At 43.2% G+C, this 19,675-nt stretch overlaps 2 protein-coding genes across 7 annotated transcripts; one reads left to right on the forward strand and one right to left on the reverse strand.

Moving 5' to 3' along the window:
- Positions 1-502: 502 nt before the first annotated feature.
- cpap (centrosome assembly and centriole elongation protein) lies at positions 503-9,682 on the reverse strand. 4 transcript variants are annotated; one of them, XM_026295276.1, is made up of 19 exons: positions 9,574-9,682; positions 8,683-9,083; positions 8,052-8,178; positions 7,727-7,912; positions 7,438-7,579; positions 7,169-7,269; positions 6,259-7,028; positions 5,218-6,067; positions 4,837-4,969; positions 4,492-4,657; positions 4,258-4,389; positions 3,823-3,960; positions 3,454-3,577; positions 2,971-3,122; positions 2,713-2,802; positions 2,474-2,614; positions 2,065-2,149; positions 1,603-1,723; positions 503-1,491 (listed from the first exon to the last, which is right to left on the reverse strand). In XM_026295276.1, the coding sequence occupies exons 2-19, from the start codon at positions 9,061-9,063 to the stop codon at positions 1,299-1,301; spliced, it is 4,032 nt and encodes a 1,343-aa protein (XP_026151061.1). In that variant the 5' UTR covers positions 9,064-9,083; positions 9,574-9,682; the 3' UTR covers positions 503-1,298. The 4 variants fall into 4 exon arrangements, with proteins under 4 accessions (XP_026151061.1, XP_026151059.1, XP_026151062.1 ...); XM_026295274.1 differs by having other exon boundaries at positions 2,971-3,125; XM_026295277.1 differs by having other exon boundaries at positions 6,259-7,023; positions 7,167-7,269.
- Positions 8,929-19,512, forward strand: ttf2 (transcription termination factor, RNA polymerase II). Of its 3 annotated transcripts, none has more exons than XM_026295280.1 (23): positions 8,929-9,064; positions 10,418-10,523; positions 10,633-10,719; positions 10,883-10,952; positions 11,103-11,891; positions 12,089-12,209; positions 12,323-12,517; positions 12,813-12,970; positions 13,310-13,391; positions 13,873-13,998; positions 14,099-14,249; positions 14,519-14,624; positions 14,832-15,016; positions 15,550-15,703; positions 15,951-16,042; positions 16,148-16,230; positions 16,672-16,814; positions 16,906-17,085; positions 17,412-17,470; positions 17,544-17,697; positions 17,785-17,867; positions 18,377-18,451; positions 18,619-19,512. In XM_026295280.1, exons 2-23 carry the CDS (start codon positions 10,429-10,431, stop codon positions 18,761-18,763), a joined length of 3,333 nt encoding a protein of 1,110 aa, XP_026151065.1. In that variant the 5' UTR covers positions 8,929-9,064; positions 10,418-10,428; the 3' UTR covers positions 18,764-19,512. The 3 variants fall into 3 exon arrangements, with proteins under 3 accessions (XP_026151065.1, XP_026151063.1, XP_026151064.1); XM_026295278.1 differs by lacking the exon at positions 8,929-9,064 and adding an exon at positions 10,093-10,208; XM_026295279.1 differs by lacking the exon at positions 8,929-9,064 and adding an exon at positions 10,093-10,208 and having other exon boundaries at positions 12,335-12,517.
- Positions 19,513-19,675: the final 163 nt, after the last annotated feature.

Genomic DNA, 19,675 nt, shown 5'->3' on the forward strand with positions numbered 1-19,675 from the left:
TTAAGCAAATTGTCTGCAGTTACAGGTCATCTGTGGAAGTTCTGCTGCTTTTGTTTTAAACTGGGCTGGATTTATGACATTATTTACTATTTTTATATTTGTTTTAATCCAAAGAATGTGTAGTGAGGAACTAATTCATAACGAAGTTGCAGCCCTGGAATCAAACTGCATCCAGGTACTAAATGTTGTAGTGAAGAAAGTCTAAATATCCTGCTGAAGCTTGAAGATGTAAAACACTTTTTGTTGATTTTGTTGTGCTGTTCTTAGTCCAGCCATCAGGTAGACAACCTGCACTTTCCTTTACTTTGAGTGTTCCTGTACAGAATTGATTTAGGTTCAATTTGACCCAACTCTTTTGTTAAATTGGCACTTTGTCTGAAGAGAACACATTAAAGTCTTAACAGTGCTGCCTGACCTTTGTGCAGTGTTTTCTTTGGAAAGTAATAAAAACCCAGATCAGAGGAAATAATAACATAACAATCATAACAATGACTCATGATTCTACTTTTTAAAAAAAAGATAAAATTTATTTTACAAAAATATACAAACAGCTAAGATAATAAATATGTGTAACATTTTTACAGTCACAGTAGTTGCAAACTAATTTCACACACACACACAGCTGCAGTTTTCACACTGCACAGGTTTTATCATCAGGCCTTTAACAGAAATGTAAGAAATGAGTCACTGCATAGATTTCTCAGCCTAACGAAGTGAATGAATTTCCTTCCTCCAAAAACATTAGGAAAGACCTTCACATCCATGTTTACATGTTTGTTTGCACATTTTTACTTCTCTTGGTCACTACTGCCACCTGCAGGTCAGTGTACATCTATCTCACTCACTCCAAAGGCGTGTTATTTCTGCACTGAGCATTTAGGAGCACGGTTTAAATTTTATACCCTGAAACAAACTGGAAATCAGAGGAACTAACGTAGAAAATACTAGGCACATAAACATAAAAGAAAATGATGCAGGATTTAAAACATTAGTAAAATGAATGCAAGCGTTTCATAAGGAAGGAAATGCAGTCAACACGTTTGCACAATGTAAGAGTCTCCACGGGCAACGTTCACCTGCAGTTTTGCCTCTGAGGCAAAAAGTTAAAATATGTTTAAAGAAAAAAAAAAAAAAAAAAACACTAATTCTTCCCAAGAAAAAGGTGAAATTGCCAAAATGTCAAACTTTTCCAAAGACAGACAAGTGATTCAAATAAATATCTGGGATGTTGAAGATTTTCTGTGAAATTTGAAGTCACAGTTGAAAAAAAGGTCGTCGTGTTTTGAGATACCGTGTTTCTATGGCCTGCTGTCCAGCGTCACGTTGCCGTCTTTGTCTTTGATCCTGAGGCGTCCGTTGGGGTAGCGGGTTTCCTGCCTGCCATCGGTGTAGACCGTCTTCACGGTGCCGTCCGGATACTCCCTCCTCTTGTAGTCGGCTGTGTGGATCTCCTTCTGTCCCGTGTTGAAATGGATTTCCTTGGTGCCATCGCTTGGAGAAACGGCACATTTGCAGCTAGTTAGTGTTCATGTAAAGGTCTGGACATTGTTACTCCTAAACCGTTTTGTTCTGCAGTTGCAGGTTTTCAAAAACTTTACTTACGGGTTGACCTGTATGACGGTCCCGTCTGTCAGCACGCTCTCCTCCCTACCATCGGGGAACAGATTCTTCACTGTCTGGTCTGGGAACGTGATCTCCTTACGGCCATCTGGAAAATGTTTTTCTGGAGCAGAAATAGAAAAAAAATACGTAATGCATGTCATTTTTCTTTTTTCTGTACCAACCAGAATAATATGAAACCACCAGATAACCAGTCCGGTGGTAATTAGTGCTTGTGTTTAACTATTTTTTACTGCACTACATTTCATAAAAAAACTTTTTATCCCACCACATTTGACAGAACTCAATTTAAAACTAATTGTTATGCATCAGTAATCTTATATAAAGTACCAGCGAGCCATCAGCAAATGTTCTTACATGACAAACTGAATAAATTCTGCTAACAGAAGTGAGTAGATGACCACACACCAGTTTTTTACAGTCAGAAACATGATTTCCTCTCACCAGTCTGGTTGTTGGGGAAGTGCAGGACCTCCATGCCGTCTGGATAGGTGATGTGTGTAGTTTGGGCGTCAGCGTAGTAGTAGACCTGAGCGGGGCCATAAAGATCAGAGTGTAACTGGAAGGTGAATTCAGACGGGTTACAGAGCACGGGTGCAGAAAAATCTGTTCTTTAGATTTCTGTTTGGCCTCAGGTGTTACACATCCCTTCTGAGTTTTGCTCAGTTTAAGTTAATGTCAGGTAAAATGACTTTCCAGAGCGAATGCTTTAACAGAAGCAGCTCCCTGACACTGTAGCTGGGATCATATGTGCTGACACCTACCTGTGGCCTACAGAGTCTGGGTGCAGATAATCTATGTCTCTCAAACACCTGCCTCCTGAATTTAACTCAGCGGAAGGTAAAGGTCTCACCACTCTCTGGTCGGCTGTCATCTGTTTGGTGTCTCCGTTGAAGAAGGTGACCTTGACCGTCAGTCCGTCTGCTGAAACCTCCTTCCTGGTCCCGTTGGGGAAGACGATAAGGCGATCACCACCGGCCAGAACCTTCTCGATCTGAGGATCAGAGCCAGAAATATTCATTTTAAACTACAAAGCCTGTAATTGACCTGCAACACCTTCTGCTGTCTGATTAACTGGCTGCAATTTCTCACCTTCCCGTCTGGATGTGTAATAACCTCCTGAACTGATTCTGGCTCTTCGGCCTCACTGTGCTTTGGTTCTGTTGGCGGAGAATCTCTTTTCTACAATGAGACCGTGTCAAAAAACAATTAATTATAAAACATGGACACAGTGACAAACACCAGCAGGTCTAGAAAGGCTCCATCAGCCCATGAGCCTGACTGGGTCTGTGACTCTAGTATGGATTTGTTAAATGAGCAGAAAGGGAGAGCAGATTAACGACATCTAACCGGAGAACAGTTGTTCGGTGGTTCTTGGTGTGGCAGTTTGTCCTGGCTCCAGCTGCTGGGGGGCGTTGACCTGTCCTGTGTTTTCCTGGCAGGGAGTGAGGAGGAAGAAAAGGAGTTTGGCCCTGCCGGCCTCCTCAGGCTGCTCTTCATTCCTGCTGGGAATGAACACAAACCAGGAACAACCATCACTCATCCTCCAACCAAACCATCCAGTCATCAAACCTTCCTCTATTGAGGACTGATTAAACTAGTCATGGAGACTAAAATGTTTTGGTAATTCTAATTTTTGCAGTGAGACTCAATACGTTTCCTGTTCTGTGTTTCAGAACAGACTGAAAACGATGCTGATACCTGTGACTGTGAAACAAGAAAGTGACATTGTGGATTGCAAAAACCAAAACTGGGCTAATGTTGGAATAAAGCTTGATGGGGCTACAGAGCTGAGTGGTAACAGTCTTCTTGTGAATGGAAACCTGCATGTACCTGCAGCACCCTGACTCTCCCTGGAGCTGCCTCTAGTGGCTGCAGCAGAGCTGCTCTGTGGAGGGCTGCTGCTGCTGCTGCTGCAGCTGCTGCTGCTGCTTCCTCCTCTGGAGTCAAGAGGATTCTGAGAACAAAGAGACACAGACGCCCAGATGAGACAAAAATCAGGTTCTAAGGTTCTACACATCTGGGAACTGAAATGGTCAGTTGAAGATTGTCAAAGTAAAATACAATGTGGAAAAAATGATTAAGACCTGATGCTTATTCAAGATTTAATTAGATTTTATTCCAGTCAAACTAGAGTGTCAATCAATCAATATTACAGAGAACATGAATATAACCAATAGAAAATTGTAGAAATGTGCTTACGGCAAATTTCACTCCTTTGGTCACAGCTGGTACATGGTGTTCAGATATTTTGGGACCATCTTTCATCTCTTTGTCCTTCTCTGGATGAACAGGGTTTTTCTTCCAGCCACTGAGACGGAGCTTTTCCAACATACGGACCTTAAATCAAAAGACAAAGTACGCTTAGAACAGGAGAAGAAAACACAACACAGCTGCAACTATAACTAATGTATGATAGCATGTTATTTTATTATAGCACATAGGAAGATTTGGCAACTGTTTGCACTGCCTGTAGCTTGTGCCAGGCTTCAGGAAGCAACTGTGATCCCAACGCAACCCTGACCACTGCCCAGTGAGACCTCATCGATCTGATCACTTTTCAATCCCACATGTGTCCTGCATATCCAGATGTACTGTAGATTTCATTTCCACAGCAGGAGTAACAGGTGGAAATACCTCGTCCCGGAGAGCGCCGTTCTCCTGGTTGAGAGAGTCGACCTGCTGCCGCAGCCGACTGTGTGTGGAGGCCCAGCGACTCTCCCTCTTCCTCAGCTCCTCCTGCAGGGAGCTCAGCTGCTGCTTCAGTGCCTGGCGCGGATGACAAGAACAGCTCAAACAGGTGCTAGTTTACGCACTCACAGATACACCGAGGTCAATGGAACTATCCTGGAAGTACAGTTTGCGTCTCACCTGGATTTCCTCCCGTTCCTTCTTGTCAGGCATTGCTCTGGCAGCTGACGCATGTTTCTCAAACAGTTTACGCTCCTTCTGTAGCTTCCTGTTCTCCTCTTTCTTGTACTCCTCAAACCTGGCCAAGTCCTCCGCCTTCATCTGCTCAAACTCCAAACGCTCTTTCCTACAAAAGGAACGAGGATATAAATGACACAGGCAAGGACATGCAAACTGGCAGTGGAGGAAAACAGAGAAGTACATGTAAATTTGAATAGATGACTTCTCATGATCAGATGTTCATCATTCAGGGTCTCCTGAAATGTAGTCAGGATATTAAACAACAGGCGCAGACAGACACGTCACCTGAGATTGTCCTGTTGTTTCTCAGTCTCCTGTCTGAGCTTGGTGAGGGCAGCATTCTCCTTCTTAAATCTCTCGATCTCTATCTCCAGCTCAACCAGTCTCTCCCTGAGCAGTGTAGACTGGGCCTGCTGGCCTGGGGACGAGGAGACACACAGAAACATTATCATCAAATCAAAGTGTCCACCACAACAAAAAGATCCATTACAGTAGTTCAGGTGTTACATATTTCGCCTCAAGGCACAAAACTTTTTCACTGTTCCCTGAAATTTTCTACCATCAAGCTCCATGTCATCACATTCATGTGTCAACAGAGATTTGCTTCCTGTCTGACTGTACAATACAATACTATGATTTTTACAATAGTAAAAGCATTTGTCTCACCTGTGTCCTCCTGTTTGGACTCTGGTTCAGCAGCAGGAGGATGGACAGGTGCATTCTGGACCCGTGGCTTCAGTGATGGGAACAACCTTGTCATGAGCTGAGAGGCAGGAGGAAGATCTGGCTCCACACCGGTTGAACCGCAGACTGTGTCCTTATCCAGCTCCACACCTTTGCTCACTGCCACCTTCCTCAACAACGTCCGCTCTGGTGGTGAGATTCCATTGGCTGTTGCCTTGGAGACTGGACTGACTCTTTTACTGTCATTGGGTGGACCAGCCGCAGCGTCGTCCAGGTCGTTCCACGTGTCGTCGTCGTCAAACACGACTCTCCCGTGTTGCCTTTCTTGGGCCTCTATCAGAGTAGACTCATCGGCAGTGCTGTCGATGCTGTGACTCTCACCATCACCTTCTTGTGTCACATCTGAAGCTGAATCCCTACAACTGTCCTCATCCTGATATGAGCGCTTATCGTACGGTGGGTTAGACTGTGCAGGAAAACAAAGGGTACTAGGAAACAGAGGTGGTTTGACTGCCACTTCCTGGGCTTCATATTCAGAGCCATCACAGGATGAAACATCAGAGTTCTCATGCTTGTCTTCTCTCCCAGTCTCCTCTCCCTCATTATCCTCAATGCTCCCTTTGTTCTGGAGTCTATCATTTCTTATTTTAACCACAAATCCTTCTGAATTTGCAGATTTGCTTTTACATACCAAACCTCCACTGCTACCAACACTGCTGCACCTCTGAGGTGCTTGTTTGGGAGGTGACTTAATGGGGGTGGAGGAGAGCCGTCGCTGGTGGAGGCCCCTGGCAGCTTGCAGCTTTTCTCTCTGCTGGTCCATCTGAAGAACCTGCAAGTACAGTCAACAGGTCAAATGTGATGTGATGAGAGACAGGACGAGATCTACACAATCAAGTCTGTAGCTACTGAAAATGTTCTCAGTGCTGGCTGCTTTAATTCCTGTAGCAAAAAAAAAAAATGAATTCAGTTCATTTCATTAATGACCTGACAATACAAACAGTAGTGAGCGGAATAAAGCACCTTCATGACAAAGGAAGAGTTGGATGAGAAGGACAGCTCCTCAGCTGCCTGCTCCAGCAGCTCAAACTCTCCCAGCTCCACGCTTTCCATCTGCTGATCACAGTCCCAGCGTTTCAGCTTCTCCTGGAACGACAACTCAAACGAATCCTGTGGAACTCTGTCTCCTCCTCCTCCTCCAGACCCTGATGAGACACAGCTTTTCTCTGTAGCAACATCACTTTCAGTTTTTGGTGGCCCTTCCAACCAGCCCACCTGTTTGGTTACAGGGTTTGGCTGTGTGTTGTGAAGTCCAGGTTTCCTCACGGTCTGAGCAGACAGACACATTTTCCTGTTATTTGGCTCTTTTCCTTGTCCAAGTGGATGTTTGGTATGTTTGGTCGTCGGGCCAGTTCGAAGAGACACTGGTCCTTCCGTGTTCTGACTTTGATGACTCCCCAGAATCTTCATCCGTGCTGCCTTATTCTCATCTCTGATGTCCTGAGGTGGTGAACTGGAACCTCTCAGTCGATTTTCTTTGTTGAGTACAGCAGTTTTACGCTGGACAGGAAGCCGCTGTGCTGCAGCTGCACCACCTTTCTGGATAGATGCAGGTACTGAGTTACTGCGGGAGAGTTCTCTGGCCTGGGGTTGTGGTTTGGAATCGTTCTTCACCTCCATTTTTGGTAAGGAGGGTTTGCGATTGTTGGTAAATCTGGAAAGCCCCTGGCCTCGCTTCAGAAATGCCCTCTTTGGAGGAGCTTTGACAGCTTCAGCTCCATTCTGACTCTGTTAAGGTGAGGACACAGTGTAAATGTGAACTTGTATTGTTGCTTTAAAAAAAATAATAATCTTAACTACTTTGCTTAAGTGTCCTGCTTCTGTGGACAATGTCCACTGTCTTTTTACTGTTCATTATTACATTTTCTGACCTGTTGCTGGGCAGACTTCAGCCTCTGCTCCTCCAGTCTCAGCTGCTCCTCCAACAGCTCCTCAAATGTCTGCTTCTGACCCCCAATACCCGGCTTTATAGGTCTGGAGAGGGTCACATACATGGCACAAATACACTCATACAGAACAGTACCCATAAGAAAGCCACAGCCACAAAGCCAGTGTTTCAGATTTCAGCTTCAAGCTTGGCTTGGTTTATCGCTTCAGGAGTCTCATTTTAATGCTGAATAAAATATCAGAGGTTGTTTTTACCTGTCAAGAAGGCCTTCATCTTCTATTCTGCTGTTGTCTTCAGTCATAACCACACAGTTAGTTGGCCTTAATGTCTCATTGTGCTCATGCAAATCTGTAGTATCGAAACTCTGTTCCTGATCATCTCCTCTGTTCCACACACCTGTGGGGAAACACACTAGATATTCAGCGCCACAGTTATGCCAACAATGTGTTGGAAGTGAAGGTTGGCTTGTGCTGGCTGTTGTAACGCAAAGGCAAATACAAACACTGTACAATTTGTGTTGTCACATTACACTTAATAACTCACCCTCTGCCTCATTATCCACCTCCGTATGATCTTGACCTCTCAATACCTGAAGGTGTGGTTCCTGTTGGAAACCAGAAACGGAGCCCTGTGGGACCCCATGGCAGTTTATGGTGGGGTTGTATGGGCTTTCTCTCTGGTGAGAGGTTCCCTGGACTGATGTCTGTTCCCATTCTGCTCCTGAACTGTCTGTGATCAGTAAGATACAGCACGGTCACTGCACGGTGTGTGAAGGCAAATATACACTGAAACTTTACAGATATAGATTTTATATCTTAAGTAATTAATAATTAGCACATTAACAGTTCTGGTCATTTGTCTCTTTTACCTTCTCTGCAGTGCTGGGATCCTTTCATCATTTCCAACAGTGTCTGCTGCTCATCCTGCAGGCAAAGCAGCTCCTCCAACTGATGGGCTTTTAACTGCTCCTGCATGTGCTGCTGCCATTTTCTCAACTGCACAAATTAGCCATATAGAACAGGATACTCTCTTATCCAGTGTCTCAGAGTTTAGCTTCTGACTACCACCCTACTCAGAGCATGGACTGGACTTGTGAGCTCAGAGTGAAACTATGCCCAACATACAAATTTACTTGTGGCAGCCCACCAAAATTATACACATATTAAAAGTATTAACTGACTCGTACACACACACTTCCATCACTGTTTGAGCCTGGATATAAATAGTCTTAGGAGAAAATACTAATAATAGCAGGGACAGGCAGAGTGTGTGTGTGGGAGTGTTGGAGTGTGTGTGTGTGATGGAGCTAATTTCAGCAATCATGGTCAGATAATAATCTTAGAGAAACCTGCCTCACAATTCAAATGTTTGCAGAGGTGTTATCATATTGTGTTTATATTGTCACAGTACTCAGATTTAGAGTATTTAAAAAGCTGATGATCATATTAACAGTCCCAGTTACTGGAGACACCAGATTCTGAAATGAAATGTCTCTTTACCTGCTCTAGCTTCATCATAAGGGGCAGATCCTGTGATTTGCTTGCCATCTCATCCAACCCGTCCAATTGTCCATCTGAAATTCTAGTGGGGGCCGAGTAGAGACCGTTCACTGGCCCGTCAGTCCCAGTCTTCTCCGCTCCAGTCCGTACAAATCCATCCACACCGAGGCAGCTGCTGTCAGCGGAGGGAGGCAGCGGGGCGAAGTCGGAGGCGAATGAGTCGTCTGGCTGCAGGGTCGGTGATCCCACGGAAGAGATGTGCCTCAAGGAGCCGACTAAGTCCGGACAGGGGTTGAGGATCACCCCGGCTCTGGCGCTACTCGGCATCCAGCGGGCCAAGAAGTCCGCCTGGGAGTACTGGAGCCCGGCTGGAGATGACATGGTGGGCAGGGCCCGCTAATCTGGGATTTGACGGACAGTTATAGTGACAGGTTAAGCGTTAATCACACCGTGAATAAACACCGTCTAACGAGGTCCAGGTGATGCCCAGGTCCAAGAAAACTATATATAACTAGGTCTTCAAATAACATTAGTACGTTTAGCTAACGCTAACTATTACACGTAACGGTAGCATCCATGACAGGGGTGCCGGTTTAAACTGTCCGGTGTTTAGTGGGTAGTAACAGTAACGTTAATCTATATGACAGATGGTCATGAAAACAAAACCTCTGTATTGACAAGAATTAACAACATTATTGGCATTTTGTGGTTCAGATCGCAGTTTGATGGTGTAACGTTAAAACCAGTTAACCGCATTTAAAAGGCTCCAGGTGCCTGTTAACTCTTGTTAGGCTATATTTAGGTTTTTTACACCGCGGTGACAAGGCAGAAAATACACAACGTTCATAAGTAACGTTAGTCAATAGTCCGGTCATAGCAGAGGAAATTTACCTGTTACACGGGAGGAAACTGGGTTTACCGCCGTAAACTCGTAGGTTATACAAATAAAACAGACAAAAGTTTCGAAGTCTGCCGCCATATCAAAACAAAGCCCGCGAGAGTAAAAAGAAAAAAGGAAAAAAACATAAACCTGTTGTTGCATTATGGGTAATGTAGTTGTTGTATTAAAACTAGGTTTCTTTCGTTTTATTTATTTATTTTTATTTCATATAAACTACTATGATATTAATAAATATAATACAGTTTTTGTATAAAATTAAAAAACACAGATAAAATAACATTCTTGGTTTCCTGGTTCAACGGCGCTTCGCAAAAATATTACACAATAAAGGTTGTCTAGAGAATCAGGTCTAGCGTACGGTTGACTTTTTTTCCATACTGCCGTTTTCATATTTTCGATGTCATGTTTATCCTATTGTTCTTATGATATCTCTGCTTTAACTGTGAATATAAGTGGTTTATTTTAACGAATGTGGACGTTGGCTTTTATTCTGGTATGTACAAACCGGATGTGCCTTCTGACGCCTGCGATTGGTCGATACGAACAAGAAGAGTTTCACATTTTAGTAAAGGAAACTGAGCTGTATATGTCAGGACGATGGAAAAGGTTAAATGTGAAGTCCACGGTAAGTCTAAATAACCTTATTGTTTGTTATAAAACAGGAAGTCTGATATTATATTTAGTTTGCGTAAGTCATAGCGTTTACTGCTGGAAACACTTCATGTGACTTGGCAGTTTATTTTGATGGCTTGGATCACGTCAACCAAACCTAGTTTTTACGAATTTCTTTCTCAAAGCTTTACGTTATTTGCACTTTTCTATATCGTTACACAGACGGTTTGTGTATGTTGAAAACCGGCGTGAAAGAAGGACCAAATAAAGGGAAAAGCTTCTACGTCTGCGTTGACAAGCAGGGCTGTGAGTTCATGCAGCAGGCCAGGTGAGTTTTGTTTGCACCTCCCACGTCAGTGTTTTATTCAGAGATAAATGTTTGTGTTTTTGATCTACATTATCATTATCATTATCATTGTCATTATCATTTCCTGCAGCGTCCCACCGTCCCACTGCCTCATTCATGAAGATTCAATGGTGGAACTCCAAGCTCTTACCCACAGTAAACAACAGCAGAGCCACAAGTGAGTTTACAGTGGGATTGTAGGGGATTTTACAAAATACGGCCCTTGCTGGCACTCTCGTTCATGTCATCTGAAAATGAAAAGAGTGTGGACTCTAGTGAATGAGACGATGCCTGTCTGTAGGTGGCCGATTGGATCAGGTTTCATTTTTTTTTTTTCCCAGGTTATTCTACCGATGTATTTTAGGTAAAAAAGCAGGCCAGAGGTGGTGTGGAAGCGTGCCTTGGACAGAGGTAAGACAACGCCTGTCACAGATTTCAACATTCACACTCTTATATTAGATAAGATCATAATATAACACCCACCAGATGTTATATTATGACTTCTACCTCCCTCTCAGAGGCTGATAGTTTAAAATATCTGTTTTTCTTCCATCGTTGCAGTCAGACAAAGAAAAGAGAGCTCCTCTATCTGACACACAGCTACAGCCCTCCTGCCTACCACCTGTCCGGAACCCCTTCAAGGCCCCTGGCAAGACGGACGAGGACTCTGATTGGAGAAAGATGCAGTGTGGTGGAGGTGATGAGAAAGGAAGAAAGGAGGAAGATGGTGTGGCAAATCACAAGGCTGAAGGAAGAGGAAATTGTCAAAAGGAAAAGGTAGAGAGCATAGGTGCAGCGGTGGAGGGAGAGAAGCTGAATTCGTGGAATACTTATCGAGATAAACAGCTTCCAAATGGGATGAAGATAAAGACAAGACTTTCAGATGAGGAGAGAAGAAGTTGCCAAGCTAACAGTGTGGAAACAAAGACAGATAAGGTGCAAGACAGCAATAACAAGAATTACACCAAGCAGGAAGAAGCAGAAAAACCAGCAGTGACACAGGCTGATCCCAGTGTCCAAGAGAGTGGTTCTAAATCCTCTCCCAGCAGCAGCAGCACCCGGGCTTCCAGAGACTCTGGTAATACCAGTGACCTCACAGCAAGCAAACTACAAGAGTCCATTCACACCAAAACGCTCCAAGATGACGACGACAACGATGATGATGATGATGATGATGATGTCGTGTTGCTGTCAGTGAAACCTGCTATTCAGAAAACTCCTCATGTTGCTGCTGTCCAAAAAACCCTGACCAGCTTCCAAGGGTTTCAAACAGCTTCTACGGTCAAGTGTCAGCAGGAAGATCCCCAAGGGCTGCACAAGCTGCTCACTGCTCAGCTCCAGCAGAAAAAGGTGAGTGAAAGAATAACTGAAAAGGCAGAATCTGAAAGCTATACATGTCACACATGAGCTATGTATTGATAGAGATTAGACCTTGATCTATACTGGATTTTGGAGGCTAGTAAAAATATATTATAAAGAATTCTAATCAAGATGTGCACCTCAAACATAACTTCAGCTCTGACTCCAGTTTTTTTCCTCCCAATAAGGCGATTCTGTCTAAGGTGAATGTGGCGGCTCTGCCAGATAAAGGAGAGAGGTTGAAGACTCAGGTCAAGGAGCTGGAGGAAGCGCTGGATTCTCTGAGCCTCTCTGGTGCTTCACAGCCTGGTGACTCTTTTCACTATACCATCGCAATAATATACCCTTAAATATTTTCTAAAGGTTTCAAGCATGTTTTAAAAAAAAATATAATGTTAATGTTTTTGGCAACTATGCTGCAGTCTCTTCTCCAGGGTCCCAGGGTGGACATAACAGCAGTCATGCAGGTGTGAGCAGAAGCCAGATGAACCCGTTCAGCCGACAGCATGGCACCATCCTGCTGCCTTCCCCTCCAGCACCGGGCCCTTCCCAGCACCAGGCCTCTGGCAGCTCCATGGGGCTCCACCTGAGCCAGGGATACACACAGATGTATGGAGGTGGGCTGGATTAGTTTTATGACAGCTTCTCAATCTAAAGATATACCTGTAATTTGTTAGGATTTTTAAGGGGTTTTACCTGATGTGTCAGTTTTATTTCAACATTAAATCTCATGTTTGATGGGACTATGTGGAAAAGTAACAGGTGTCTTTCCTTCTTTCCCTAAACACTTCATGTCATATTGAATTCTGATTTTCACTTAGATTTTATTTTTCCATCCTGGATTTTCTCTGGATTCATTTCCTGTTTATCATTCATATGAGTATCCTAATCCTTAGCTCTTTTTGTGTTCAGCAAGCTCAGAGTTCCAGCCCTTTTATGGTGGCAGGATGACTGATGACCGTCTGCTGGCGGTGAAAAACGCCACCTGTGAGGCCATCGATCATCTTCACAAATCCCTGGAGTCCTGTCCCAGTCCTGAGGCCGACACTGCAGACCCCAAAGGCATCAAGGTTGCAATTTCTGTTTTTCATCAGCCCTTCACATGGGGTATCTCACACCACTAAAACATATTGAGTGGTGTGAGATAATAACAATGCATTGTGCTATTCTGATATTATGATTGACACTATATCCACCGACTGTACTTGTGTGTACCTTCGTATGTTGCCTGTTTTGTGGCAGCAATTAGGAGAAAACGTTCTACAGTTTTAGAATGGGCATAAAACCAGGAATGAACTTTTCTTTAGTTTTTCTTAAAATGTTGTGACAGCTATGGAAACAGAGCCTCTGTGCTTTCTTTTTGATTGCTCCATTGTGCTACTCTAAAAAATCTTCTTATTGGTGATAAGGTGCCACTCCTGGCCCATCAGAGGAGAGCACTGGCCTGGCTGCTGTGGAGAGAAGCTCAGAAACCCTGTGGAGGAATTCTGGGTATGTTCACATTCTAACATGATTATTTTAAAAAGGTGAAAGGAAAGACTGATCAGAGATCTTGTTAAAAATGGATGAAAATCCTATTTGTTTCTGTTTCCACTCTGAGTCAAACAAAATCTGTGCTTTGTTTTTGCTCATGTATTAGTCTAAGTCTAAATTTAATCTGCTTTTTGTCAAGATATTACAGAACAAGCAAACACAAAAATAAAGGTCAAGTCATTTTGGTTCTTCAGAAAGCAGTTCGCAATGAAAACCCTTTACAGAGGGGTCTGTGGATTATCCGAGGGAAAGAGGAAATTGTTTCCGAAATGAAAAGCTCAGTTTTTTTCGAATGTAATGTGATCTGACTCTGACTTAAAATCAATGAACAGAAAACTGTGTTTTCAATCACAAGATGTTTGACAAGCTTCATATTCTAATTTTTATTACTTTGTTGTTTTTTCCTCTTGATCTTCTTGCTCTTACTGTTTGGACTCAGCGGATGACATGGGTCTGGGGAAAACCCTGACCATGATTTCGCTAATACTCATCCAGAAAATCAGGGGAAGAGAGGATGAAGAAAAGAAGGAAGAGAAGAAGTTGGAGAAATGGATCTCCAAAACTGGTAACTCATTCAGCAGCTGTGATATGCGAAGTAATCTCAGCACTGTGTAATAAGTATTTTAATGAGACAGGACCTTATTATGTTTTTGTTAATCCTCCAGACTCCAGCCTTGTGGTTTCTAAAGGTACTCTGATCATCTGTCCGGCCTCCCTGATCCACCACTGGAAGAAAGAGATTGAGAGACATGTAAAAACAGGCAAGCTGTCTGTGTACCTGTACCACGGCCCCAACCGAGACAAGCGCGCCAAAGTGTGAGGGAACCGCGGACACACTGACACGTGCACACACTGACACGTTGCACACCACCTTTACACACTTTCATTAACTCGTTTTTCTTTTTTAATTCCCATCTAACGTTTAAAGTATTAATTATAGGATTTCGTCAAACACATGAAAATTAAATGTTGATTCTGAACTGTAACAGCTTTAACTCGTGAGTCTTCAACTGTTTTTAAGGATGTTTGTGAATTTACATAAAGAAAAAAATGTAATCATACAGTGTTCTCTGTATGTCCCTCAGCCTGGCGGATTATGATGTGGTGGTGACCACATACAGTTTGGTCTCTAAGGAGATTCCAGTCCAGAAGGAGGCGGCTGAGAAACCCAGTGCAGAAACTGATGATGTGGTGAGCAACATGTTCATGACAAACTGCAGATTCAGCTTCAGTGCCCTAAATTACGTTCTTCCTGTAAATCCTCAATACAGACAGAGTCCAAGTGAAGGTGCTGGCTGCTGATACTTGTTTCCCTGTGGTCCATAGAACATAGATCAGTGGAACCAGAAGCTAAGGCGCTAACTGATGTGCACTTCGTTTCTTGTCATTTTCCTTCAGCCTTCATGCTCAGGTCCTCTTCTGAGAGTGGCCTGGGCACGTGTGGTTCTTGATGAAGCCCACAACATCAAAAACCCAAAAGTGCAGACTTCCATGGCAGTCTGTCGACTGAGGGCTCGCGCCCGCTGGGCGGTCACTGGTACACCCATCCAGAACAACCTGCTGGACATGTACTCACTGCTGAAGTAAGAAACAACACAGTGAATGCAAGAGTTTCAAAGTCCTACCTGTAAAAATCCTTCCTTTGTTCTGTCTGCATGTTGGAAATGTATTGCATTTGGTTGGAGTGTCTGCTGTTTTAATTCACAGTTCAAGTATAATCAGTGAAAAGTTCTTTAGATATAACCACAAGATGGCGCTATAGATTAACCTCAGCTTTCCGTGTTCCACTGAAATAGTAAGCATTAAAAACCAGAATAAATTCAACTACAAATGTGAATAAAATAAATAGACAAAGATACTAGAAGATCAAAAACTTTTTAAATTTAAGTATCCTCTGAAAAGTCCTAAAATCTGTAGCAACATCGTGGTGTCACTAGCAAAATTATAACCTAGGAAAGCAAAGTCTAATCTGTAGAAATATGTATTTACTGATCCACTGTATTTAACACTATGTAGACTAATCTAAGTTGACTTGTATTATTGGAGTGTGAAATAATTCTTTTCCAGAAATGCACTGAAAATTATTCTTATCCCATCTTCACGGTTTGTCTCTCAGGTTTCTGCGTTGTTCTCCATTTGACGAGTACAAACTCTGGAAAGCTCAGGTAGACAACGGCTCCAAGAGAGGCCAAGAGAGACTCAACATCCTGACGAGGAGTCTGCTGCTGCGACGAACCAAAGACCAGCTGGACTCGACAGGAAAACCACTGGTATCGTCACACACTGACACACACTTTGGGCTTCTGTCTTAAGAGAATAGTGTATCGAGTGCGCTCATGATGAAGGCCACAGCTGTTGTCTTGGAGATTTGGTCTTGATGTCGCAGTATCTTCTTGCCTTGCCATTATCTAGTTGCTTATTTGTTTGGGGAAACAGACTGGGCTGGTCAGAATTGTTTGCTGGTCGATTCACATATTACACAAGCTCTGCTCCTGAGTGAAGTGTTGGATGTTTTAGGTGTCTCTGCCCAGTCGGACCTGTGAGGTGCATCAGCTCAAACTATCGGAGGATGAGCAGGCTGTGTACGACGTCGTCTTTGCCCAGTCCAGGTAACACAACAACTTGTTTGGATTTTTCCTAAAGGAGTACAGACACACTTCTAAAGTATACAGTATAATAGGACACTTGAATGGTGATTTGTTCTTTTCCTGTAGGTCTACTCTGCAGAACTACCTGAAGAGACATGAGGAAAAGGATGTGGTCAAGGGGACTTCAGGTTCAAATCCCTTTGAGAAAGGTGAGATATCAGCTGGTCATGTCCTCTGCATCAGTGAACACACAACAATGATCTCTGTCTCACTTCTACTAATTTACCCCTTGGTCCATTTACACTCACTGACCCTGACAGTGTTTTGCAGTTTTCCACAGGCACAGTTCATCTGACATGTGGATTAGGATTCGCAGCTGGTTGTCCCTAACTGCCAGTAGCATTATGAGAATGAGATGATGCTGATTGATACTTTGCAATGTGTAAATGAAGTAGAACATACCAATTACCTAAATTATATTGGTCTCACCGCATCTGTACCCAGAAAAGAAGTAATTATAATTTCCCATCGGGGCTTAATCAATCCTGACAGGACACATTATGTATATCAATATACATTCAACTTGATCTGTAATAATAGATCTGATTACTAGTGGTGGTTAATCAAAAGTGTGTTTATTTCTTCTGCAGTGGCCCAAGAGTTTGGTATATCTCAGGCTGAACCTGCTCTGTCGAGTTCCCAGCAGCCCCAGCAGGCATCTAGCACCGTCCACATCCTGTCCCTGTTGCTGCGTCTCCGGCAGTGCTGTTGTCACCTGTCCCTCCTTAAGAAGGCACACACACACACACTCTCACACACACCCTGTGCTGCTCACTTTGGTCCTAAAAGATGCTGATTTCCTTCTTTCTCTCGTCTGTGCTCAGACTCTTGACTCGTCAGAGCTGCAGGGCGATGGGATCATCTTGTCTCTGGAGGAGCAGCTCAATGCTCTGTCACTCTCCTCCAGCCCTTCCCCATCAGGCCCTGACCCCAAAGACACGGTGGCCCTTAATGGCAGTCGCTTCTCCTCACAGCTGTTTGAGGACACCACAGAGAGCACCAAGGTGGGCAACCATTACTTGTCTCAGCGTGACGACTTGTTCTGCAGGCAGATTGGTCCTCTGACCAAAATGAGCAAGTCACTTGTCCCTTAGACCAAAGAAATACAACAGTGTTGCTGTAATTTTTACTGGTCTGCAGTGGGGTTCAGAAAAGGTCATGGATTATTTAAAGGGTTTTGTATGCCATAGTACACAGGTCAGAATGAGTGAGGCGATGAAGTGAGAGTAGGCCTACACAGCCCACATGGGTCTTAGACAGACAGAAATAATTTCCCTTATCACTGTTATTTTAGCAAATGTTAACCAATTCTTCTACCTCAATTTTCCAGATTTCTGCCATTGTCTCTGAGCTGAATGTGATCAGACAGAAGGGTAGTGATCAGAAAAGGTAAATCATCGCAGACCACTTAGTCTGATTATAGGCTGTCATAATAAACTAACTTAACATCTGTAATGTGCAGTGTGATCGTGTCCCAGTGGACCAGCATGCTGCACATTGTTGCAGTTCATCTGAAGCGGATGGGTCTGAGATACGATGTTATCAATGGGACTGTCAACCCCAAACGCCGCATGGACCTGGTGGAAGAATTCAACACCAACCCTGAAGGACCACAGGTGACTCACCCCAAAACACAAGAACCAGATCAAAACCCATAACTCGCTACCACAAATTGATTGATGTTTTCTGGGTTTGTGCCAAAGGTGATGCTGGTTTCTCTTTGTGCTGGAGGGGTCGGACTCAACCTCATTGGTGGGAATCACCTGTTTCTCATTGACATGCACTGGTGAGACACTGGCATGCACAAAACCAGAACAGTGTAGTTACTGGTACTTGATGATGATGTGCATTCTGCTTGACGTTGTACTAACAGTATGTTTTCTGTCTGAATGTTCTGTCTTTTATTGTTCTCAAATCTCTGTAACATCCTCCCATTGCTTTTTATTGACCTGGTGTTCATCTGAAAATGCTTCGAAAATATTATTACACCTCAGTCGACCTTTCACCTGCTTTTAATGCTTTCAGTTTAGTTGAGATTTGAGATCCCCAGGTTCTTACACTTTAACTGACTCTTCAACCCCTTTCACTGCTTCAATTTCAGTTTCAGTTGCTCCCAAGTGAAGACATGAAATGCATTACAGCTTCTAAAATACAGTTCTTTAATAATTTAAATAATCTTCTCGCTTGTAAACAAACACATGCACTGACTGGTTAATGAAAACCACGGCGACAGAAAGTGTAACGCGACTAATGAAGGAAGGAAAGCTTTGACCTGTGGCTTTTAACTTCTGACAGGAACCCAGCCTTAGAGGATCAGGCCTGTGACCGCATCTACAGAGTAGGACAGAGGAAAGACGTCACCATCCACAGGTAACAAATCAGCAGGACACAGTATGTGTGTGAAAACTATTACTGCTGCAACAGAACAACATTGAGATCAACTAAGGCAAGTTACAGAGTAACAGACAGTTACTAAAGTTGCCTAAACAGATCAGATTGGTTTATGTGTTCACTAGTGCTTGTGTCTGTGTTTTCAGGTTTGTGTGTGAAGGCACGGTAGAGGAGAAGATTTCCACACTGCAGCTGAAGAAGAAGGAGCTGGCCCAGAATGTGCTGTCAGGAACAGGGAGCGCCTTCACCAAACTCTCCCTGGCTGATCTGAAAATCATTTTTGGTGTCTGAGATGGAGAGAAGTGAGGATGTGGAGCCACACACTGTTAAACCCACAGACAGCTGTTCACGCACACATTCAAAATTCTGAGTTTAAAGTTACTTGAGAGCTTACTTTCCACCAGGTTTCTTTGTGTTGCTGATTTCTTTTAGCTTAATCCATAACAGTTTTATCTGTATCCTAACTGCTTTACAAAATGTCAACGGGCTTTTCACCTTTTTCGTGAACTGCCTGTTTGTAATATCGGAACTGCTGTTCAGCCAAGTCTTTTCTTTTCTACTTCAAACATGTTCGTGCTGACTAAAATCACCATGCAACTACAAATTCATACATACTGTGTGGTTACTCCTTGTCTTTTGGTCCAGTACGGTGCTTTACAGCTCCTTTTCTTGCTTTTATATCATATACTACATTGAAAGCAAATAATTCAGTAATGTTATTACATGTATCTGTGTCTCTTTCTCATTATTTTATTATATCAAATCATAGGGAAGCACTAAAATGAATTAATTTAATTACAGTTAACTTTTTTGCTTGTGTTTGTATCACCGAATGGAGTTTATTTGCTTGTTTTTAGTGCCTGTTACGTGTGTGTGTGTGTGTGTGTGTGTGTGTGTGTGTGTGTGTGTTTAAATAAATTGAAGTTACGGTAGTTAAGGTGAGCACTTTGTATATAAAGCCCTTTGTATTAATCAGTTCAAATTGTTAGGAAGTCCACTGTTTTTGCTCTTTGGGGGATTAAATGGCATGTTTCAAAATATGCATTTTCTGATATTTGAATATGAAGAAATACACCATGTGTGTATAAAAACGGTGCATTACAGTTTGCACGAGATGACAACATACACTATAGGTATTTAAATGATGTTTTGTATTAGATGCATGCCTGTGCAGTCCTCCATGTTTTTGATGCTCCCAAATGT

The sequence above is a fragment of the Mastacembelus armatus genome, chromosome 21 (assembly GCF_900324485.2).
Source record: "Mastacembelus armatus chromosome 21, fMasArm1.2, whole genome shotgun sequence".
NCBI classification, from domain to species: domain Eukaryota; kingdom Metazoa; phylum Chordata; class Actinopteri; order Synbranchiformes; family Mastacembelidae; genus Mastacembelus; species Mastacembelus armatus.